This window comes from Scyliorhinus torazame, chromosome 2 (assembly GCF_047496885.1).
Source record: "Scyliorhinus torazame isolate Kashiwa2021f chromosome 2, sScyTor2.1, whole genome shotgun sequence".
Classification (NCBI taxonomy): Eukaryota; Metazoa; Chordata; class Chondrichthyes; order Carcharhiniformes; family Scyliorhinidae; genus Scyliorhinus; species Scyliorhinus torazame.
The window spans coordinates 354,334,955-354,360,584 of record NC_092708.1 but is presented as its reverse complement, the minus strand read 5'-3'; the positions used below and the strand labels follow the sequence as shown (position 1 = coordinate 354,360,584).

Here is a 25,630-nt window from a genome sequence, read left to right as displayed (position 1 = left end):
GCAACAGTGAAACATCAATGTAATGCACTAGAACAGAATTTGATGTGGTTTCTTGTGAGTTATTTATAATCACAATAGTCTGGTCATACAATTATCACATAGATTTTTAAGAATTTTGTTGCTCTCGTGCAACAATGTGAGATTCTGTTAATAGGAAAAATATTTGAATTCTGATTAATACAAACAATTCATTAACATTTTAAATAGTGCATTACAACTAGTAGGTTTTGGATTGGAAAGCATCAATAACCCACATTTACTGGGGCTCTTTAACATCAACAAGTAGTTACAACATAGAAAGAAAACTTACTGGTGGGTGTACAAAGAGTTGTTAAACAGAACAATTTGAAGAAAAGCCTTCACCACTAATTGGGGCAGCTGACCGCATAAGAGATTTAATGAAATATTCTACAAATACTTCCTAAGACTTAGCCAAATAAAAAAATTCAAAGATCGCAGAATTGATTCAGTAAATGTCTTTATTAGAATAGCTTTTTAACATAACTTTATAAATATGGCTAACATATTATCTACATCAGTACGCTGTATTTTAATATTCCTATTTGTATAATTTACTATACAAAAATAAAAGATTCACAGCCACTTACTACCCATATATTTTAAACCATAACTAAACTACTTGTTATTAGGCATATCAGATGATAGTGACACTAGAGTTTGTGTGCAAACATTAAGCAAGTGACTACATTACATTAATCACTTCTTTTGTCACAATATATTTTCTTATATAGCTTCTTACAGTCTTATTTGACTAAAGGTATAGAGACAAAATGCCAGAAAGTTGATAAATTTTGTCCCTCATCTTTTCTTCTGCAACAAAATCAAATAAACAGCTGTTACCAGACATAGACAAGGGAGATCAAAGGATACTTCCACAGAATAAAGTTTCATTATAACAGGCTTCAATTTTGGCAAGCGATCATCGTGACTTGATTTCTTCCTATGTGTAATGTTTATTGCACCTATCTATCTGTAGGGTGCCAATCAATTGTATGTTTCAATGTTACCTAAAATGTCACTATGGGAAAATTATTGTTTAATCACCGGCTTTGAAGCACATTATTTAATGCCTTTTTCTGTTGTTTAAAATCCTGAGTTTATTAAAATACAAAATGTCCTTGCTGCTCCAACCCTATGGAGTGAAGGCAGGGTGAAAAGTAAATAAAATTGAAAGAACTTTTGCTTTAAATTGTGGACCAATAGGAAGCACTGACCACATGAATCTGGGCATCAATTTCACATTAATTGGAATAAATCCAAACCGTCCCCAAATTGAAGTTGGGTTAAATAGTAATGATTGTACCGACCAATGGAAAATATGAGGATCACCTGCAGCTTCCCACACAACAAATTTAGCTATATATCAGTGGGGTGTAGCCAAGATAAAAAGGAATAGTCAAATAAGGCTGTTACAGAGAGAGATCTATGAACTGAAACATTTATAAAAAATTGTTGACATGCAAGAGTGTCGGGCTCATAAAATTCAGCAAAATTAGCATTTCTAGTTAAAATCGGGCATTATATAATAGCAATAATCAGCTGAAAGGTGTGTATTACTGGTGCTCAATGCAAGTTATTGGAATGTAATGCATCCACTATTAGCACATATTTGATATCACTTTATATAATACATACCACATTGTGCACTAGTCATGAATACACACCTTTATATATTATTGCTTCACTTAAGGCTTTCACCAGGTATATTATGTATTATTTTAATGAAAGGTCCCAGCAACTCCAAGCACACCATCCAAACATAAATTAAATAGATTTATATTCTGTTAAGTAAATACAATTAAGAAAGTTATTTTATTAAAAAGAAATAGGACTAATTGTCACTTGGAATGTAGCTTATATACTAATAGGGGATGCAAGGTCAAAACTAACACTGCCAAGTACAGGCCCAAATTTTAAGAAAATAACATCCTCAAAAAATTGTTGCATAAATCTTTAAAACAGAATGCTTGAAAATTGGAAAATGGCTTGCACATACATAGGTTCATTGCACTCTCACGAAATTATACCAATCACACATGTTGAATACTAACCACTCAAATATTCATAGCATTTTGTTCATTGACAGACAAGACGTTCCTAATCAATCCTGAAGACAAGTTTCACAGATCAAATCTGGGGTTGAAATTAGTTGCGAGATAACCTTTTAAGTATTCCTTACTTTCTCTGATCTATGCATTCTGAATTGATGTCAGTGTAATCCTTTTCAGGCCGTAGCTTTATACAGGCATCAATTTAGACACAAGTTCAAATAGTCCCTTATCATATATGTTAATTCCCCTCAAAAATAAAGTGTGCTGTAGTCAAGTGTTGCCATACCCCAATTTGTTTTAATATTCAGTTTAAAGTTGCCCTGAGAGTATACACAACGTGGGATAGCTTTACAGCACATCAGTGCAGATTTTATATTAACCTTTAGGAAATGCACTTTGAATGTCCCACTCATTATTTTTGTATAAATTATTTCATGAGATGTGGGCGTCACTGGCAAGGGCAGCATTTAATACTCATTGCTTGAGGAGATGGTGATGAGCTGCCGTCCTGAACTATTGCGATCCATGTGGTGTAGGTAGACTCACACCTACCTTGTCTCACCTTCAATTGCACATGAATGTGCAAACTCTAGTGGGAAAACAGTCCAGGCTGAGATTTCATTCTAGAAATCTGTAATTTTACTGCAGCCACAATCCACACAATTTTCAATTTCTGATCATTTTAAGAGTGAAGATTAAGTGACTAATGTAATTTCAACATTTTCATAATGAAGTGGCAACTTATCCCCAATAATTGTTTCACGTTAGCTGTGGAAAAATAAAAATTGTCTATGGTCATTATATTTTCCTGTCTAACTGAACAAATGTTAGAAACTCCACAGAATTAATTTAAGCTCTTGAAAACTTGCTTTTTCAAAATGGCACACTTCTGCCGAAGATGCCTCAGTGCATAATCTTCCATTACAGACAGGATGTTGTTTCAACCTCGTGCAAAATTCTGATTTGTATTATACAGTTTACATACACAAACAAGTAACAATTCCACTTTTTTGGCTGTCAGAACCAAAGTGGCAACACTTCCAGGGCACAGCTACATTTTCAGTGGCAGCCTTCAAAAAACCTGAGCCAACTACCAGTAAATCATCACACTAGCAGCATTGTTGTTAAATTGGACACAAAATGTATAATGGCACATAACCTTGCAGCAGACTTAGAATTATTGGGGTTTAAAGTTGTCCTGCCAGTGAAATGGTCCCCACAACCAAAATATCAAGTGCTTGTATAAAGCAGTAACAGCACTGACTACTCTATAATATATGCTACAAGATATGCAACTGAAAGCTCTAACTTACAGTATTTATGCAGAGGTTACCCCTCTAAGCTCAGGCTTATATTGATGATATCACAGAGGAAGTTTTATAAAAGTACAATTTAAAATTTTTACCATTGTAACAAAATCTATCAGATACTAGGCATTGTATTCAGCACTGTAATGAAATACAGAATCACTTAAGTTCATTCAGGAGCAACAGACGATAAAGATTTATAGAATTTAATTGTCTAGTTCATATTAATGAACTTAGAGGGTTAACACGTTAATTTAAGTTATTTTACTTAGCAGCAAGTGTTTTTTTAGATGCTCCACCTTCCACTTTGTTCTCCAGATACTTGTCCAGCTCAGCCTCTCTCTTCACTGCTTCAGGTGATACCTTTGGTGCATTTGGAAAGCAAATCAATATGACACTCATGTTGTCTCGACTCCCCTGTTTGATGGGGAGAAAATAGTCTCAGTCACACACATTTTTTAAAAACAAACTTCAAGATAGAAAATGAGAGCTAATTCAACACGAGAATATGAATCACAGAAAAATACAGTGCAGAAGAGGCCATTCAGCCCAAGTCTGTACTGACACATGGAAAACACCTGACCTACCTAATCCCATTTGCCTGCACTTGACCCATAGCCTTGAATGTTATGATGTGTCATGTGCTCATCCAGGTACTTTTTAAAAGGATGTGAGGCAACCTACCTCTACCACCCTCCCACATAGTGCATTCCAGACCATCACCACCCTCTGGGTAAAAACGTTTTTCTTCAAATCCGTCCTGCAGCTCCTGTCCCTCACCTTGAACTTGTGCTCCCTCCTGACTGATCCTTCAACTAAGGGGAACAGTTACCCGCTATTCACCCTGTCTATGCCTCTCATAATCTTGTACACCTTGATCAGGTTGCCCCTCAGTCTTCTCTGCTTCAGCAAAAACAACTCAAGCCGATTAAACCTCTCTTCATAACTTAAATGTTCAATCCCAGGCAACATCCTGGTGAATCTCCTCTGCATCCCCTCCATTGAATCGCATCCTTCCTATAATTTGGTGACTCGAATTGCACATACTACTCCAGCTGTGGCCTCACCATAGTTCTATACAACTCCCTGCTTTTGTAATCTGTGCCTCCATTGATAAAAACCAAGTGTCCTATTACTCTTTTTCACCACCCTATTTAACTTGCCCTCCCACCTTCAGATATCTATGGACAAACACACCATGGTCCCTTTGTTCCTCAGAACTTCCCAGTTCCATGCCGTGCATTGACTACTTCATACTCCTTCCAAAGTGTATCACCTCACACCTTTCAGAGTTAAATTCCACCTAGAGGATTTTATCCAATATGGAGGGTTTTTACATCTTTTCACAGTTCAGTAAAAAATCTAGGGAGAAACTCACCAGCGTACAAAACTCAGAACATGTCTAAAGTTGGATGTGGTTCTGCAATTTGTCAGCACTTCTGAACAATCCCAAGTGTGCTGAGAACTATACACACAACCAATTTAAGATCATCATCCAGGTTCGCACTTACGCTTGCTAGAAGCTACATATGCAGGGACCTGTGCTCTGCAGGCAAAATGAATATTTCCAGACATTGCACCTTTCTAAAATAAACAATAGCATGGGAACAAAAGCTCCCTGGTGCATTTGCCATGGCAACATCTTGAACAATCAGAAAAGACTTGCCAATGAATCAGCACCATTTTTCTCATGCAGTATAAATTGTTGCTCCCTTTGAAATTTGCCATTCTTGTGTCTGTCCTGATGAGTGTAAGATGAAAAGCTTCAGCAACATGTCTCTTTTTGCAACAATAAAGCAAGTTTCCCTGTTAGGTGCTCATAATGATTTATTTTGCTAACACTAACTGAGGTACATGTATTCATTAAAGCAGTAAAACCTAGATTTCAGAACTCCAGTTCTGAAAATGCAACAGAGTTGTCAAGCTACTCATTTAATGAAAAGGATGAGTCTTTTACAGACAAATCTTAATAAAAAGAATACTGAACATCTCGGGAACATTCCTTTAATGCATCAGGTACAGTTTTTTTAAAAATGCCAGTTAATTCACTACTACGTTACACCAACTGAGCCTACTGATGAATTTGGATTGGAGAGTGCAGAATAAGTGGTTTCTCCATCCATATTTATAATGAGATCTGTCTGTGAAGTTCTCATTCTGTAATGTATTTAAGCAGGCAGTAAGAACTTACAACAGAAGTCAGTTACGTGGGCGTAAGAACTTACAACAGAAATCAGTACAGACACAAGAATTATATTAATAGACAGTGGACACTGTTGAAAAACTTGCAAATTTATAAATAGATTATATACAGGACTATACTGCTAACACAAAACTTCTAAAATGATAAGATCTTTACATGAGAGATAATGTTAGTTCCACTGTACAGGAAGCTGAAACCTATTGCAATAAAGACAAAAATAATTGTAAGGAACTGGATATCACTAATGTGCTTTTTCCAATGACTACCATCTCCAAATATTTAGCAGCCAAACTAATAATTTTGATCAACATTTTAAGCTTGAATGAAAAGAATTACAATGGATATAATTTCCTTCCATTCTGATTCTAATTTCTATACACAATTCTCATCTTTCTTGTTTTCTTAATTTTGTGTCAATCTACTTTGTATGACCCACCTCATTCATTTTGTGTTAGTTATCCCATTACTTTGTCATCATAATTGCACAACTTCATCAACAATTCTCTATTAGTCTTTGTATCTCCACCAATCCTGGGGATTTTCTGATAATCCCCGATTCTGACAGTAGTTCAGCACTTATCTTTATAATCACACTGCCTATATTTTGAAAAATCCTTTGTTAATGGAGTATTTTGGGATGCTAGCAATGTAAATGCAAGTTCTTTCTTACAAAGTGCAAGACTGTCTTTGTACACTGCACACGTAATTTTAAAAAATAAGGGCAACTGAAGTTTAGTTTTTCCAAATTTCATAAACCAAGGATAATTTAAAAGTTAAAGTAAAGATTTAGTTTGCTCTTTCATTAAAACAGATTTGTGGGTCACCTCTTGATTCATACCAAGAGGCCAGCTAGCACAAAGATGGTACACGTTGTTATTTCACCTCTGGGATCTGGGCACACCTGACTAACAGGATGGTCTCTTTACCACCTATAGACTGAGCTAGTCTGTTTCAATGCAGCTACTATTGAGTGGGCACACACAAAACTGGCCAGCACTTTTACAAGTGCCATGGAAAATGGAAATGCACGAACTGAATGAGGAGCTGTATTCTGCTCTTGGAATTTAGATGAGGTGAGCGCAGTGGTTAGTCCTCACAGCGCCAAGGACCCGGGTTCGATCCCGGGTCACTGTCCATGTGGAGTTTGCACATTCTCCCCGTGTCTGCGTGGGTTTCACCCTCACAACCCAAAGATGTGCATAGAAGGTGAATTGGCCACGCTAAATTGCCCCATAATTGGAAAAAAAAAGAATTGGTTACTCTAAATTTATTTTTTAGTAGAGGTGAAATCTCGGCCTTTGCTAATTTTAACAAAGACAGTAAAGAGCAAAGTGAGATTTTCTAACTTTTAATCCACATTTACTTAATAATTAAGAATTTCATCCCCATGAATGGGCCAGAAGGAAATTTTACACGGTGATAAATTTAGAAATCATGTTTCATTCTATAGCACCAATATCTGTAAAAGGCATGACTTTGAAATGCTGGCAGCACATTTCAATCTGCCTTTTTTTTTTGCCAAGCCCGATATTGCTCATCTTATCCTCACCCACTATCTATGTTGTTGCTCAGGTGCATGAATGTTGAATAACTTTGTACATCTATGAGCTCAATGTATTACCGTGGTCAAATTAAATACGAAAGGGACCCTAGACTGAAGAACCTTATGCTTTATTCTACTTTGAGTAGCAAATAATTGAAGCAAGTGAGGTTGTTCTCTTTTGAGTAAAGTTGAGGAGAGATTTGTTAGAAGTGTACAGGATTATGACTGGTTTAGGCAAGGGAATGAAAGAAAAGCTGATCTCATTATGTACAAGGACTTGGGGCACAGGTTTAAGGTTTTGGACAAGAGATGCTATGGGGGGGGGGGGGGGGGGGGGTACGAGAAATAACTTTAACTCTGAGCGTATTGAACTGGTGGGACTTGCTGCCTACATGGGTGGTAGAAGCAGAGATGATTAATGATTTAAAAGGAAACTGGATAGGCACTTGAGAGAAATTAACCAGCAGGATTAGAGATAGAGTGGGGGAGGGATACTGACTGAACTGCTCCAGAGAGCTGGTATGGACTCAATCAGCTGAATTGCCACCTTCTATGCCAGAACAAAACTGGTGACTCTGACAATTACTACGGGTAATTCTCTAAGTCAAGGATCTGCTCACAATTTAAGTTTTGTATTGGTTTACATTTGCTCAAATCCTACATCAACCATAAATAATTCCAGAATGAAGACTAAGGAGGTTCCTTAATAATGCAATTGATCAGATATTCCCGAATGTGACCAGCACACAAAATAACAACCTTAGCAACTTTCAAGCTCTTAGCCTGTGGAAGATTTTGGCAACTATCCCAATGTAAATGTAACCACTTACCTTATCTTTACTTCACAAAAGCATACTGCTGTCAGCAGATAACATTTGTTAATTTAAAACATGGTTTCTGAACAGTGATTGCACAGCAACTGCATTTCTTTTAATCTCATTTTAGACACAAAATCAAGTTTTGTGAATTTGCTGCTCTGTAAACAAATATGTAGATAGCCTTGAATGACATGGAGTTGTTTTTTCCTCTTTTCCGAGTGGGGAACTCCACACAATACCTCCCACTAACGACCTGCATAAGCCCCATACTTGCCAGTTGAGAAAGCTTGACACAAAAGGATATCCATGATATAAAGGCAAGTCACCATAATCTCAGATGCTTTCTCCTTTAGTGAGGGGGAGAGCTGACTGGTGGTGATTTAACCTGAGATCACCGCACCTCAGGCAAGGGACAAGATTGAGAATAACCTCAGCCAGCACAGGAATTGAACCCACACGGTTAGCCTCCCTCTGCATCACTAACCAGCTTTCCAGCTATCTGAGCTAAACCGGCCCATGATATTACACATTGATACTCCAAACACATTGAGCACTGGACCCAAATTTATATTCGCTGATGTTAGGAATTATTTTGACTTATTTATTCTAACAGAAATGATGGACCCTTTCTTTAAAAATCAGCTAGAGGGCAATAAATAACTTCAACTACCTGGTCCTGGTATTACCCAGCCAGTGCTCCCATTTATCACATTGCCAGACTGAGGAGAGTGAGCTGCAGGTATAACTGCCTCCAGAATTGACTGCCAGTTCATACAATATGTTAATAACTGAGTTACTCTCACGGGAAGGGGTAATTCAGAACTGCAGACTAACAAGAACTAAAGTATGCTTTGCTTGAAGACCATTTTTAACAATGCAAAAAAGTAAAAGTATTATAAAATGGAAAGGACCACATATATATATATATATATACCTTGTACAAGCACGTGTCAACAATCTGGTTACAAACTTTCTCAAGGTCATCGCTAACTTCTAGTCTGGATTTAACAAATTCACAGATCTCTTCATTCCCCATGACATCCCAAATACCATCACATGCCAGGATAATAAACTGGTCATCCTCCGTTCTCTCAATTTCATAAACCTCAGGTTCTGGTGAGACAAGCTGCTCCGTTGGACCCTTCCCATGGACACACTTGTAATCAAAGTCGCCAAGAGCCCTTGAAACAGCAAGGGAACCATTCACACGCTGAATCATGACTGAGCCACCAGCATTCTGGATGCGTTCTTTCTCCAGTGGATTGCATGGTTTGTGATCTTGTGTGAAGAAATGAACCTGTCCATTCCTACAGAGCAAACCGCGCGAGTCTCCACAGTTGATGAAGTAAATATGCTTGGGTGAAACCATAACACCGACTGCCGTTGACCCACTTCTGTCCGATCCATGTCGCTTTTCAGAGATTGTTCGCATATGCTCATCTATCTGCAGGAAACCTGTACGGATTCCACTTTTTACTTTTTCTACAGTAGGCTCGGTCATGCCATCAGTAACTTTGAAATCATGGGTGTTGGTGATGTGATCTAACAAATGCTCACAGCAATATCTGGCAACTTGGGAACCAGCATGCCCATCATAGACTGCGAAGAATGACCATGCTTCAAGTCTATGTGGTAGTCCAATGACAGCGGTATGTGCATCTTCCATCTCGATTCGCCAACCTTGCATGCTGCTCAGTCCATAATGCAGATCATTTCCCTCACCACGAGCATTATGTTTTTCCATCTTTGGCTTGTCCAGAAATGCTCCCATTTTTCCACCAATATGCACAGCACTGAAAAAGGAACAAACATTTTTGAATTTTCCAATCATTCAATGAATGTACTTACAACAACTTCATATTACAGTTGGCCTGTAGCTAGTGAAAACTGGACTTCTTAGAATCAACTTTTCAGCAAAAAGTAAATTCCTAAACAACATTAAACTTTTACAACGCAGGACTACTGAAAGGCAAGCTTAACTTAAACCATTTACTATTGAATGTGGTTTGTACAGACCAGCGAATAATTCAGATTACTGATCAGCTATTAATTCCAATCACAATTTGCATTCTATGACTCATCATAAAAATAAGATATAAACACAAGATTAAATTAGTTAGTAGGATTTTAGTGAAGTGCAATGATTTGTGTGTAGTTTTCATTATGTATCTACTTAAACAATGAGAAATAGCCAGAAATACAAGTACCGGCATTGTCCTTCCCAATTCAAGAAATTACTTTGATAGATAACATACTCGGGAGAACTGAATCACTACCTTCACCAGGCTTATTTAGCCAAACTATAAATAAAAACGTATTTAAGTCAAGAAGCTTTAAAATTTAGTGATATATTCCTTGTTATATTCACAAGCAACATCAGTGTCAGAATGTAAATGCCAGTGCATCACGAAGGTTCATCTCCTTAAATGTTAAGCTTTCTTTCACGTTCTGATAAATCTGATGTGCATTTTATTCTTAATTTACTTTTTAATTTTTATTCTTAAAAGCCTCAAAAGATCATTCATAAACTTGTTTCACTTGAGTTAAAAGTATTCTATCCAGGATGTGGTCAAAAATAACTTGATTGTTAAAGGTCAATAGCTTTTAACAGGAAGCTGTTTTCTGGTATCTTTCACCTCCCCTCCTACCAGTAACTGCCGCAATATGTCTTCACTGGCTAACGAGGGCAGGCACTTGGCACTATTTTGGGATTTGCATTTCCATGGGAATTTCTTAAATGTGAGTGTTCTCCTCTCCATACAGTAACATATTGGAATCTGCCTAAGATCCAAAAAAAATTACATCCTCATCTGGCGTAGATAGTGTTACAAATTTGAATATCAGCATAAACAATTTGCCAAATATAAAGATAATTTGGTAATGTTTTACAAATTAATTTCAACTACCTGGTCCCGATACTACTCCCCAGCCAATACTCCAGTTTACACATAGGCAGGTAATAGAGAATGCAGCTGCATGTAGCCACATACCTGCTACCTTACTCAATTTCCCAGGCAGTGCCTGGTAGTTATAGACACAGCATGGTGACTATTACATGTCTAGGCTGGAGCGGAGGAAATCATCCGGGACGATGGCAACAATGTCAGTTGGGTTATTTTTAAATACGAGACATCTTATTGTTCCTGGTTCACAAGGCATAGATTACAAGGACTTTAAACTTCAATGCACAAATGTAAACTAATCCGAATTTAAACAAAAATCTGCAATAGAGAACTTTTATGATTTAACAATACTGCATTTAAGATTCATTTAAGATTTAACATTTAAGATTCATCACAAACTTGAACGAATGAGTTGGCACTGGCCGATTTACACTCTAATCTGCAACACAAATATTAGATAATGGTATCAATTCTTAGCCAGACATAAAGTAGGACAATTTAGAGGAAGGCCATTATATTTTGTGAAACTGGCAAAGCATCTTCTGCATTACTGCAGGGGTTGAATGGACTTGTAAAGTCACCAACTGCTAATACTAACTCGGGAACATTTTCATTCAGCTAACAATCAAGCAAAAGAGTATTGGATCCTTGCTACACACTATTTAAAGTAATTAAATAACTGATTCTTTTTAACTGGTTAGTTTCATGACTAATAATAAAAACGAAATTATTAAATCAGTACTCCCCACAATCGTGCAAAGTGATGACTCAGTAGAAAAGGGCCCCAAGGAGATAATTATTATGCATACACAGGGAAGAGAACCTCTGAGGAGCAAGTACCAAATATTTTATTCGCATTTTTAACATCAGCTTGTATAAATAGCTTCTTTCACAACCTCAGGGCATCCAAAAACACTTTACAGCCAATGAATTACCTTTGCTCTGTCGTCATTATCCCAATGTTGGAAACAGCAGCCAATTTATACAAAGTAAGGCTTCACAAACAGCAGAGATAATTATCCAGTTAATCTGTTTTTAGTGACGTTGATTGAGGAACAAATATTGGCCAGAATGCCAGAGGAGCTTCCCTAGGCTTCAAGTGGTGCCTCGGGATTTAAGCTCACCGCCCGGCAGCAGCAACAGATACCTCTGACCGTGCATCATTTCCTCAGTATTACACTGACAGAGCAGCCTAGATTCATGTCACTGAAGTGAGTCTTGAACCCATCAACTTCTGAATCAATGGCAAGAATACCATCACTGAGCCAAGGCTTCCTATTCAGTGAAATTTGATTAGCTAATTCTTGAAGCAGTTCAGAAGACTGAATATAAGCAAATTATGAACTGACTCACCGAGTGCCAAAGTAATATTCTTTCAGACAGAAAGCATTTAATATATACACACATGGACAAATAGACATTGGCACTTCTCTACAAAAACAGTATTGTACTTTGTATCACACTAGTAATATGTTCAGTAGGTTAAGTTATGATAGTCTCCAAGTTTAATTTCAATCTGCCAATCATAGGATTTGTCTTATATAAACATAGATGAATCTCTAATACAACAGAGCTGAACCATGCTTTATTCTGCACTTCAACGGTGTTCATTTCCGCTATAACCCGTTTTAATTATTTAATTTCATTACTAGGAAGGGTTTGAATTATTATGCATTAGGTGGTCACTTAATTCAAGGCAAGATCTTTTCACTAATCAGTGTAGTTATTATCCAGTTAATTCCTTTAGTTCACTCAACTGGTGTTATGGGTAATATATACTGTTCTAAAACAAATGCAAAATTAATGCATCATATATACTGTAGAGTAATAGCAAAATATGCGTTGTTCAATCCTTAAAATGGCATAAATCTAAAATACATTACGCGATGAATCCAAAATACAATACGCTATATAGCAAGGGCATATTTGCCAAGAACGCTACTTTTGAAAAGTAGAAATACTAGTAAGTAGTTGAAGGTAAGATTTTACTGCAGAAATTAAATTTGGTGCATCTTCCTTAGAGCACAAAGACTTTCACATGTCCACTACATTCAATTTCAATTGAGCATTATCACAAAGCTAGAATAGCTAATAAATCATTAATAACATGAAAAGGAAAGAGATGGGAATAGATGGATTCATTGTACAGCTTTTGTAAAATGTTGAGAGAATTGAAGACAAACACCCACCTGGAAAGCAAAATTGTACCAGTGTTAATGTAAGCCTACTTGTGACACTAATAAAGATTATTATTTATCTGGGGCACAAGTACTTATTGCATTGGCTAAATATCACAAGGAATACATTCAAGCCCAACATCGTACAGAGGAATTGACAATGATCTGAGTACATTTCAAGTCTATTATAAGGTTCTGCTATTGTTTTGGCAGCAATTAAAATATCCAAACCTGAAGAGATGCAGATTTTTTTCTTACCTCAGGAAGAATATTTCTATCCACTCTGACCTCTTTCAAATGTAGGTCAGTAGTGATAAGTACATCTCCATGAACAACCAACTTGACCCTGTTGATTGTGAAGTGAATAGCTGTCAACCCCTGAATGATATCAATGGTGTGGTTGAGAGCGCAGGAAAGTGTCAAATGGAATTCAATCCAGAGAAGTGTGAGGTAATGTATTCGGGGAGGGCAAACAAAGTAAAGGAATACACAATAAACGGGAGGATATTGAGAAGAGTAGAGGAAGCGAGACACCTTGGAGTGCACATCCACAGATCTCTAAAGGTGGCAGGACAGGTAAGTGGTAAAGAAAGCATATGGAATGCTTTCCTTTATTGGATGAGATGTTGAATATAAAGCAAGGATGTATTAATGGAACTGTATAAAACTCTGGTTAGGCCCTAACTGAAATTTTGTGTACAGTTCTGGTCACATTACAGAAAAGACATAATTTCTCTGGAGATAGTACAGAGTAGATTTACAAGTATGTTGCCAGGCCTTGAAAATTGCAGCTAGGAGGAAAGATTGGATAGGCTAGTGTTGTTGTCAATGGAACAGAGAATTATATACCTTAATTGAGGTATATAAAATTATGAGGGGCCTATGAATGAGTAGACAGGGAAGACCTGTTTCCCGGAGCAGAGGTGTCAATTACCGTGGGCACAGATTTAAGGTGACTGGTGGAGGATGGGGGTATCTGAAATTTACTGTCTGGTTTGATGGTGGAGGCAGAAACCCTCAACTTATTTAAAGGTACCTGGATCTGCACCTTGTGTGCTGTAATCTGCAAGGCTACAGACCAGGTGCTGGAAGGTGGGATTAGTATGGGAGGCTATTTTTTTTTCTTTTGTCAGCCAGCTCAGACACAATGGACTGAACGGCCTCTTTCTGAGCTGTAGCTTTTCTACGGGGTTGTGTTTTAGCTACTTTGGCAGCTGAAAGTCTTTCGGGGGGGGGGGGGGGGGGGGAGGGGGAGAGAGAGAGAGAGAGAGAGAGAGAGAGAAAAAGAGTGGTATAATCGCTGCCTGATGATCCAGAGACCCAGACTAATGTTTTGGGGATCCTGGTTAGAATCCTACCACGGCAGATGATGAAATTTGAATTCAATAACAAATAAATCTGGAATTAAAAGTCTAACGATCACCTTACCACCATTGTTGATTGTCGTAAAAACCCATCTAGTTTACTAATGAACTTTAGGGAAGGAAATCTGCCATCCCCACTTGGTTTGGCCTACATAATAATCTTTATTGTCACAAGTAGTTTTACATGGGTTACGGGGATAGGGTGGATGTGTGCGCTTTAGTGGGGTGCTCTTTCCTAAGGGCCGGTGCAGATTCGATGGGCCAAATGGCCTCCTTCTGCACTGTAAATTCTATTCTATGTGACATTAACACTGCAATGAAGTTACTATGAAAATCCCCTAGTTCCCACACTCCGGTACCTGTTTGGGTAGAGAGAGAGAATTCAGAATGTCCAATTCACCTAACAGCACGTCTTTCGGGACTTGTGGGAGGAACACGGAGCACCCGGAGGCAACCCACGCAGAGAACGTGCAGACAGTGACCCAAGCGGGAATCGTACCTGGGTCCCTGGCACTGTGAAGCAACAGTGCCACCCACTGTGCTATTGTGCCACCCCACATGTGACTGCAAGTGGTTGACTGTTAAATGCCCTCTCAAGGGCAATTAGAGATGGACAATAAATGTGGATGTCTCCCATATTGCAAAATGAATAATAATAATGTATGAACATATTCTCCTGTTAGCATCTGAGGTGACCTTTCACCACTGCTGCCTTTTTTTAAAAAACGTACATAAAATTCTGCTGAGTACTTTAAACAATCTGATAGATATTTGTAATCAATTCGCAAAGTACCAAATAGTTGGAATTTTGATTACAAATTGAACATTAAAATATTTGTCCCCTAGGGCAGCACGGTGGCGCAGTGAGTAGCACTGCTGCCTCACGGCACCGAGGTTCCAGGTTCGAACCCAGCTCTGGGTCACTGTCTGTGTGGAGTTTGCACATTCTGCCAGGGTTTCGCCCCCACAACCCAAAGGTGGATTGGCCACACTAAACTGCCCATTAATTGAAAAAAATTGGGTACTCTAAATTTATTTTTAAAAATATTTGTCCCCACAAAATTGCAATACGCGCTCTCCAGTCGGGTTCAAGTGGCAAATCATTTTCACTCAGTAAAATCGCAGTTACATAACACTAAACATACACCCATGAAAGATCCTCCTAATCCGATAATATCCAAGGAACACAGGAACAATCCACAGAAGTAAAAATCAACGTTTAAAACACAGGCATGAAGAGCAGTTCTCGGGAGCTGCAAAGGTCTCCGATACCTTAGATCAGATTGGGAGGGAGAAAAACACGGAAAAATTGAAGCCTCGACCCTGAATTTAAGTGTTGAGGCCTAGAGTTGGACATGGCGCCCTCTCCTGCTTCCCGCGGCTATGCGCGAGGCCGCGGCGCATGTATGGCGCAGACACGGACACTCACCAACCCCCAGGCACACAACGGAACGTCCTTCACTGCGAACACATTCACCAGGAAGCAGGGTCCCGATCTATGGCGATAAAAAAACGCCGAGACATCGCCCAAATGACTGATTCACAGCAACATGGTCCCCGTCTGCCTAGTTCTCCCCCCCCCAACTGCGTCTGCGCCGGACCGCCGAACGCCAGTCCTCCACTGCGGCTGCGCCGGGTCTCCACTGCGGCTGCGCCGGACCGCCGAACGCCAGGCTTCCACTGCGGCTGCGTCGGATGCCAGGCCCCCACTGCGTCTGCGCTGAATTGCCGGCTTACTCCGCAGCTCCCACGAGCTTGTAGAATCATAGAATTCCTAGAGTGTAGAAAGTGGCCATTCGGCCCTCCGAGTCTGTACCGACCCTCTGAAAGAGCACCCTACCTAGGGTCAGCCCCCAACCCTATTCCCGTAAACCAGCCACCTCACCTAACCTTCTATTCACTAAGGAGCAATTTAGCATGGTGGACCTTCCACCTTATCTGCACATCTTTGGACTGTGGGAGGATACCCACGCAGACACGGAGAGAAAGTGCAAACTCCACACAGTCGCCCGTGCCACCAAATTTAGGTCTGGAAAAGAACCGTGCTGACCTTGTCATCATTATTTTAAAGCGTACCTTATTTTTTATTCTTTTAATATTCCCTTACAGTTGGTAATTATAAAAGACGCTTGTCCTCAACAACTATAATTTATTTTAAAAGTTATGATTACATTGGCTAATAGCTACTTGGGTTAAAAGAAATGCACCTCTGCAGGTAGAAATACTATGGTGAAAGAGGGCTGTGTGGAGGGGGGTGAAATATGAGGAAAACAGGAAAGTCACCAACCTGAAACATTAACTCTCCCTCTAGCCATTGATGCTGCCTGATCCGCTGAGCATTTCCAACCTTTTCTGTTTTTAATGGGAGGATTGGGGAATTTGGGGGATGGGGGGGGGGGGGTTGGTTGTGGGGGTTGGTTGTGGGGCTGGTGGAGGTTACAGAGATGTAGGGCTGGACAAGGCCATAAGGAAATATAAACATGAGTGCTGGGGTTCCATGGTGTAATGGTGAGCACTCTCGACTCCGAATCCAGCGATCTGAGTTCAAATCTTGGTGGAATCTTTCAACTTGCCAAAGCCCATGATTTCTGTGTGAGAGTGCACTTCTTATAGGTGGAACGGTAGCACAGTGGTTAGCACTATTGCTTCACCGCGCCAGGATCCCAGGTTCAATTCTGCTTGGGTCACTGTCTGTGTGGAGCCTGCACGTTCTTCCCGTGTCTGCGTAGGTTTCCCCCGGGGGCTCCGGTTTCCTCCCACAGTCCAAAGATGTGCAGGTTAGGTGGATGGACCATTCTAAATTGCCCTTCGCGTCCAAAAAAGGTTAGGTGGAGTTTCTGGATTATGAGGATAGGGTGGAGGTGTGGGCTTACATGCCAAGTGCCAGTGCAGACTTGATGGGCCGTATGGCCTCCTGCACTGTAAATTCTATGACTGGAGATGTTAGGGGACCATGAACCAATTACAATGGCAAGAACAGGCAAAACCTGGTTTGGTACATGAGGATGGGAAGTGGGGACAGAGTTTTTGATTCTGAAGATGACAGGGGTGTGGAATCAGGGACAAGTGACAAAATGGATACAAAATTGAAAACTCAGCATGGAGTTTGATGGCAGGAACCGGACTGCTATGGCAGGCTGGTATGCAGTGCAACACTATGGCAGGTAGGCTTTCATGTTGCACTTACCTCAAAGTATCTGGCGAATTGAGGGTCTTGAGCATGCCAGCCTTTATCAATCAGGTTTGACGACAACATGGTTTCCTGCTGGCATGACACAAGATTGGAAGGCCTGATGGGATTCTGGTGGCCAGTTGTTTTAATGAGCATTCATGAGATGCAAATGAATGCAAATAGCCTTTATGTCACCTGCCGGGAGGTGAGAATTGCAATGTCATTTTATGCTAGTGGGTTTCTGACTTTATGCCTCTTGCCAGCATCTCTGCCACCAAACCTGTTGAAGGCCAATTGGGAGAATTCTGCCCTTAGTCTGTATTCAATGGACAGGTTATTCGAATTAGAGGAGCTAGAGAGAAACAAAGAACACAAGCATACAAATTGCATAAGTATAGCACTATGTCAGATGTCAGGAGGTTTTTCTTTTCCCAGAGGGTTATTCATCTTTTGGAAAATGCCGCTGGCTTGTGTAGCAGATTTATTGCAAACGCTCAGAAGAGGGCTGTACAAGTTCTTGGAGGAAGCTGACAGAGCTGCAAACAAAGGTAGGATGTTAGGTAATGTACTCCGTGGTCATTGTTATCTTCTGGAGATAGCTTGTGATTGCCTTCGGGGTCAGAGAGGAATTTTCAAATATTCTTTTCCCTGAAATAACACCGAGAATGCTGGAAATGTCTGTCGGGATCTGTGGAGGGAGGAAAAGAGTTAATTTTCACTACCAAGACGATTTTCATTATCAAATCAGGAAATACCCAATTCAGCAGACCCACCAAGGTTCAAATGGTTCCATTTGACCCAATTTTCATCCCAGGAGGCAGAATCAGGATAGACCAGGCCCGTCGACCCTGGGAAGCAGGTGCGTTAGAAGGCCTGGCTCAGTTCTCTGAGATGTTGCAGTTTTAGAAGCGGTTAGGCTTCTAGTCCACATGTCCCCCACTCACCCCCATGTTCCCTCATGCCGCATTCATGCCAACCCATTCCTCTACCCATTCCCCTCACCACCCCAACCTAATTTACACCATCTCCATGCCTTTTCATGCTCACATACTATTTCCATGCTAACTCATATCTGCTCATATCCCAATGCCACTTGCTTACCAACTCATACCCCACCCACCTGAATGCTCCCTCATACACCATGCCATCTTTAAAACAACTCATGCTCCTCACCTATACCCCATGCCACCTCCATAGCCACTGACCCAGTATCCTCCCTAGTAGACCTCAGGAGCCATGTGGGTATTAAATAAAAACAAACTTCAAGCATTCTAAAATGCACACTTTAGAGTGAACAAAAACACCCATTTGTGAAACCCATTCAAAGCTTTTAGTCTCAAATGGTTAACCTGGTATAACAAACACACTCCTATGCAGTAGTCACATCAAACACATTCAATCCATTATCAGTCTCTTTAAACTGTCAAATGAACGGTGAACTTAGAAACCCCTCCTGAGATGATTGTAGCTTTTGAAATTCAGCCAAACATTCATAATTACATAATAACAGCCTTTGGGAAATGTCACCAAAAAACTCTATCGGAAGAGATTGTCATGTATTTTTAGAACTTACACCTGTTGGCATGTCAATCAAAACAGAGGTGCAGATGGTATGTTTTTTTAATTTTCTTGACAGCTTAAGCCTGTTTCTGATATTAAAAAGCAAAGGATTTTTGGAAAAACTGATCACAACACTCAAAACTTATCTGCCTTTAAATGCTTTTTATGGCTACTCCATCAATTTATGACTCCCACACTGTGGGCCCTTGGAAAATCCTTGATATGTTTGAACTCAGCACTAAGTTCAGTTGGCCCTGTTGAGTTTGAGTTTGCCGCCTGTGTCAATCACGCCCCACCCTATTCCCCCTGCTGGCAAAAATTGGATCTGTTGGCAATGGGAGCAGGACATCCACATCCACGTCTCACCTGCCATTTTTAAAGGTCTATGGTGTCAGGAAGACTCCACAAAAATTTCCCCAACAATTCAGGTCAATGGATTGTCAGCAGAACTTGGAAAAGGTAGAAATGTAAGCGGTTTTGAGCAAGTCAAAGGGTGGGTAGCGAGGTAGGGCTGTGGGAGAGCAGTGTGGGGTGGGAGAAAGAACCCAAGGGAAATTCAGCCTTTCCCTGAATTGGTTGATGTTTTTTTCACCTGATTTGCTTGCATATCCCAGAAATTACACGAGTGCTGGTGGATGAGAAGTATTGGTATGGGGTGGCAGAGTGACACCTAGTTGCAACATAGCTGAAAGCAGCAGATTCCATGGTCTTGCTGTTCTTTTTCTGTCCATCTTTATCAAATCTTCAGTTATGCTCTTTAAATTGGGGCAGCACGGTAGCACAAGTGGATAGCACTGTGGCTTCACAGCACCAAGGTCCCAGGTTCGATTCCCCGCTGGGTCACTGTCTGTGCAGAGTCTGCACGTTCTCCCCGTGTCTGCGTGGGTTTCCTCCGGATGCTCTGGTTTCCTCCCACAGTCCAAAGACATGCACGTTAGGTGGATTGGCCATGATAAATTGCCCTTAGTGACACAAAAAAAAGTTAGGACGGGTTATTGGGTTACGGGGATAGGGTGGAAGTGAGGGCTTAAGTGGGTCGGTGCAGACTCGATGGCCGAATGGCCTCCTTCTGCACTGTATGTTCTATGTTCTTAAATGCAAGTTTTGTTCAGCTGAAATTATTAACTCATAATAAGGTGCAACAGAACCACATTATTTCTACGAATGAGCCGTTTTTCACACTCAATTCAAGGGAAAAAAAGGTATCCCAATTGAGCTGGATTCGATGATAGCCTCACACTCACAGACGTCCAACAGAGATAACTGGTTAGTATTCAACGGCCAGAATCCTCGCCAATTCTTTTCCCTCCCTCTCGTTAGCCAAGGCTTTAAAAGGCCAGTCAGAACATCTCATTACCAGCCAAGTTCAATGCAGCACATTATAGGAATGAGAGTTCAGACTTTCCAGCCCCATTTGACAAAGTATCATGTAACATGCACTTAACCACAGTCACTGTTTAAACGCATTGGAGCATCTGTAGTACCAAAAAGCAGACAGCTGATGGACCATCACCAGCAGTACAAGCTCTCAGAACAATTTATGTTGATTTCTCCCACTCACTCCCTTGACTCTGAGATCACTTATCCAATGTTTTGTTAGATGCTCCAATTATACCAGTAATGATGATCGGCTATGTTTTTTGAGTAATGTTATTTGTTGTAAAATCATTACAAAAATTCTTACTATTGTATTTCATTTCATTAATACAAATATATTTCCAATGTAAAAAAAACAATATTCCCTTTGTTAGTATGTGGGCACTGCTATTTCTTTTATTATTCATGGGATCTGGGCGCTGCTGGCTTCGAAAGCATTTATTTCCCATCCCTAATTGCCCTCGAAAAGGTGGTGGTGAGCTGCAGTTCACATGGCGTAGGTGTCCCACAGTGCTATTAGGAAGGGAGTTCCAGGGTTTTGACCCACCGACAGTGAAGGAACAGCAAAATATTTCCAAATCAGGATTGTGAGTGGCTTGGAGGGGAACTTCCAGTTGGTCATGCTCCCATTTGTCTGCTGCTCTTCTCCTTCTATAAAGTAGAAGTTGTGGGTTTGGAAAGTGCTGTCTAAGGAACCTTGGTGAGTTCTTACAGTGCATCTTGTAGATGGTACACATTGCTGCCACTGTGCGTCAGTGGTGGGGGAGTGAACGTTTGTGGATGGGATGCCTACCAATCAGGCATCTTTGTCCTGAATGGTGTCAAGCTATGAGGATGTATTCCCGGCTTTGGTCACTGTCTGCGGAGTCTGCATGTTCTCCCTGTGTCTGCGTGGGTTTCCTCCGGGTGCTCTGGTTTCCTCCTACAAATCCAGAAAGATATGCTTGTGGGGTGAATTGGGCATTCTGAATTCTCCCTCAGTGTACTCGAACATGCGCCGGAATGTGGCACCTAGGGGCTTTTCACAGTAACTTCATTGCAGTGTTAATGTAAGCCTACTTGTGGCACTAATAAAGATTATTATTATAATTAATCACAACCTCCTCTGCTGTTAAATTCCATTGTTTATTTACTTAGTTAAACATGCTGTTGACATTGTTTATTGCTGCTTTGCATCAGGTTGAACCTGTTCTGTATTGAATATAATACTCCATGGTCTCTATGAACCATATTCTTTGTTATTTTTAAACTATTCATGGAGTCCATGTATCATATATTTTCCTTTCTTTGAGGTGTGGAACATTTGTCTGTATAACTTTCATCCTACATTGTTGTGCCTGCATACATATCTTGTTCAACCCCTTCTCTAAGTTCTGAGTTGCCTCTTTGGTTCCATTGCCAGCTTTGGTATGTTCTGAAATCAGCCTAATTTCCATTAAAGCTAAATTCATGATAGTAAGGCTACCAGAGTTCACTGTTCTTATGATTAAATTAGACAGCAACTTCTAGCTCCTACATATGTGAATTAAAACTTGGAAATCACAAAGTTGCTGTCCCAGTTACTCTATTCCTTCACAAGCTTCATTGCACTGGTATCTTGCCAGTAAACTTGGCGTTGCAATAAATATAAAAGCATGAATTTGCATTACTTACATATTAAAAGGAACAAGGGACAATACAGTGGGAAAGTAGAGTTGAGTTGGAAGATCAGTTATGATCTTGAATGGCGCAAGAGCCATATGGACTATTCTTGCTCCTGTTTTTTATGTTCTTAAACATGCCAGAGAAAGTTAGGATTAGTCCATTCAAGTGTCAGTGAATTTTTAACAGCGTTATAAGTCTTAATTATCTGCCAAACAATCTCTCCAGTACTGACAATTTGCTATAATCACTGTGTGGAGTCTTACCTTTTCAGAATGTAATTATTGTTGGAATTAAAAATGTTTTAAACTTTTTCTTTTCTGTCTCCCATTTCCATCTTTCTTTCCTTCTCTTTCTTTCACTTTCAATGCTTGATTTTGCATTTTAAAAGTCATTACCAACTAAGTCTTATGAATAAATAATCATTGACAAGAAAATGTTTCGAAATTGCAGAGTCTGCGTTCTGATATCCCCAGCTAAACACATCAGCAGAAGTTTTTTTCAAAAGAATTTTGATAAAACAAAAATAACTTCACATACTATTTTGTTGCAACATATTTTCATGACATACAGCAATTCAATTTGAATTGCAAAAAAAAAGGCAAACAATCTGAAGTTACCAAAAATGCTGAAAAAACACATCTATAGAGAAAATGGGTCAATATTTCAACTCATCGATAGAGGAAAAAGAAAAATCAACATTTCAGGTCTGGGCATTTTAAGTAAAGTTGGAAAAATAGCATTTAATTATTTTTATCATTTGGAATTCTCTCCTCTCAACATTTTTGGAGCAGCTGCTTACTATCTACTTTTTAATCTTTGTGTCTGAAAATTCAAATGCACATTTCTCAAGTATTATTAAAGTAAAACAACTGTTTGCATTTTGTAGACTAGTAGCCTCCTCTAAAATGAAAGCAACTTGTGAAATCCACATGCAATGGAGGAGGCAGTGGCATAGTGGTATTATTTTTGGACTAGTAATCCAGAGACCCAGGCCTGGGGACTGGGATTCAAATCCCACCACGGCAGATGGTGGAATTAAAAGTCTAATAGTTCATTGATGTCCTCCGCCCCACCCCCTGAGCTCTTAGCATCTCTCCTTAAGCACTTTTATGCTCCTTCACCTTAATTCCATTGGCCTTGTCTTTCTTTGAAACTTGTCTTTCCCAGAATATAAAAACCATCGTTTTTCCTACTGTCCTCACTTTTGGGTAAAATAAAATTGAATAACATTGCCTGATTTATTTATAATTATTTCTAAGTTGTAAACCTCTTATTGCTTCCCTTTGAAGTTTATCAACTGAACACAACAAACCTCCTTTACCTGCTAATGCAAATTCCTACCCATAGTTTATTTACTTGTAGAAAATTCAACTTGGTCATATTTACTTCAAGTGCATGTCTTTCACATCTAGACTTCTTTGATGTCCTCAATCTGCCCACACTCAGTCCCCAGCTTAATTAAATTAGTCACATAACCACAGCTGCAGAATAACAATACACCCCAAAAATATGAAAAATACTTTTTGTAAGGGGCAACATAGAGTCCACACCAAGTTGTAGAGAAAACCAAAAGTTACTTTATTTAACACCTCAACTATTATGTACAGCTCCAGTAGTTCCCTACTCGGTCTTCTCTAGTCGATGCCTGACTGGCCAACTCTATTCATACAAAGACACATGAACCTTGTTAAGGGGCCTGCCCCCTTATCGGGGGAAGCTCATATTCTGCAAGCTCCACAGGTAGTGGATCATCCCTACCCCATAAGCCTCAGTTGGGATATAACAATGTCCGCTTCACAACTCTCAAATGCCTGAGCAAGCCACTCAATCAAACCGCTACAAAGTCAGTAGGAAGGAATGAAATTGGATGGGCCATCTGGCACCAACCTAGGCACCGGAAATGACAATGACAAACCCAGCCCTGCCAATCCTGCAAAGTCCTCCTCACGAACATCTGGGGGCTTGTGCCAAAATTGGGAGAGCTGTCTCACAGACAAGTCAAGCAACAGCCTGACACAGTCATACTCATGGAATCATACCTTTTAGACAGTAGTAGACAGCCGGGAGAGAGTTGACCAGGAAGTCCTCAACATCGACCCCCATGAAGTCTCATTGCATCAGGTCAAACATGGGCTACATGGGTATCACGTACAGCACCCCTTCCCCCCCCCCCCCCCCTCCACATCTCAGATGATTAATCAGTCCTCCAACATGTTGAACACCACTTGGAGGAAGCACTGAGAGTGGTAAGGGTGAAAAATGTACTCCACAAATATCCCCATCCTCTATGAAGGAAGAGTCAAACAAAAGATAAGACTGAAGCATCCGCAGTAATCTTCAGCCAGAAGAGCCGAGTGGATGAATCATCTTAGCTTCCTTCAGAAATCCCCGGTATTACAGATACCAGTCTTCAGCCAATTCGATGAACTCCACGTGATATCAGTAAATGGCTGAAGGCACTGGATACTGCAAAGGCTGTGAGCCCTGATAATATTCCGGCAATGGTACTGAAGACTTGTGCTCCAGAACTTGTCGCACCTCAAGCCAACCTGTTCCAGTACATCAACAAATCTGACATTCACCTGACAACGTGGGAAATTGTCCAGCTATGTCCACTGCATAAAAAGAGGGCAAATCCAATCTGGCCAATTTCCACCCCATCAGTTTACTCTTGATCATCAGCAAAGTGTGGAAGGGGTCATCAATAGTGCTATCAAGCAGCACTTTCTGAGCAATAACTTGCTCACTGATGCTCAGTTTGGATTACACTAGGGCCACTCAGCTTCTTACCTCATTACAGCCTTGGTACTAACATGAACAAAAGTATAAATGTAGGGACGTGCTGTTGAAACTGTATGAGGCATTGGTGAGACCGCATCTGGAGTACTGCGCAGTTTTGGTCCCCTTACGTGAGGAAGCACATAAATGCATTAGAGGCAGTTCAGAGAAGGTTCACTAGATTGATTCCAGGGATGAAGGACTTGTTTTATGAGAGATTGGGCAGTTAAGGCCGATACTCGCTGGAGTTTAGAAGAATGAGAGGAGATCTAATTGAGGTATATAAGATGCTAAAGGGGATTGACAGGGTAGACATAGAGCAGATGTTTCCCCTTGTTTTTTAATAATCTTTATTGTCACAAGTAGGCTAACATTAACATTCCAATGAAGTTATTGTAAAAAAAAACCGAGTCGCCACATTCCGGTGCCTGTTCGGGTATACAGAGGGAGAATTCAGAATATCTAAATCACCAAAAATCACGTCGTTCGGGACTTGTGGGAGGAAACTGGAGCACCCGGAGGAAACCCATGCAGACACTGGGAGAACGTACAGACAGTGACCCAAGCCGGGATTCGAACCGGGACCCTGGCGCTGTGAAGTCATACCATGCTGTCCCCATTATAGAAAAAGAGGTCATGGTTTTAGGCTAAGGGGTGGCAGATTCAAAACAAAAATGAAGAGAAACTACTTCACACAAGGGTTGTGAATCTG

The 25,630-nt window shown here is 40.2% G+C and overlaps 1 protein-coding gene across 2 annotated transcripts in view; it reads right to left on the bottom strand.

The window, feature by feature from the left end:
* ppm1aa (protein phosphatase, Mg2+/Mn2+ dependent, 1Aa) overlaps nt 1–15,995 on the bottom strand; it is a 38,933-nt gene extending 22,938 nt beyond the window's left edge. For both annotated transcript variants that reach the window (XM_072491773.1, XM_072491782.1), the window contains exons 1-3: nt 15,817–15,995; nt 8,878–9,736; nt 3,679–3,796 (exon numbers count right to left, since the gene is read on the bottom strand). In XM_072491773.1, the coding sequence (XP_072347874.1) occupies nt 3,679–3,796; nt 8,878–9,714 (955 nt within the window). In that variant the 5' untranslated portion in view covers nt 9,715–9,736; nt 15,817–15,995. The remainder of the gene's footprint in view (nt 1–3,678; nt 3,797–8,877; nt 9,737–15,816) is intronic.
* Between the last annotated feature and the right edge of the window lie 9,635 nt (nt 15,996–25,630).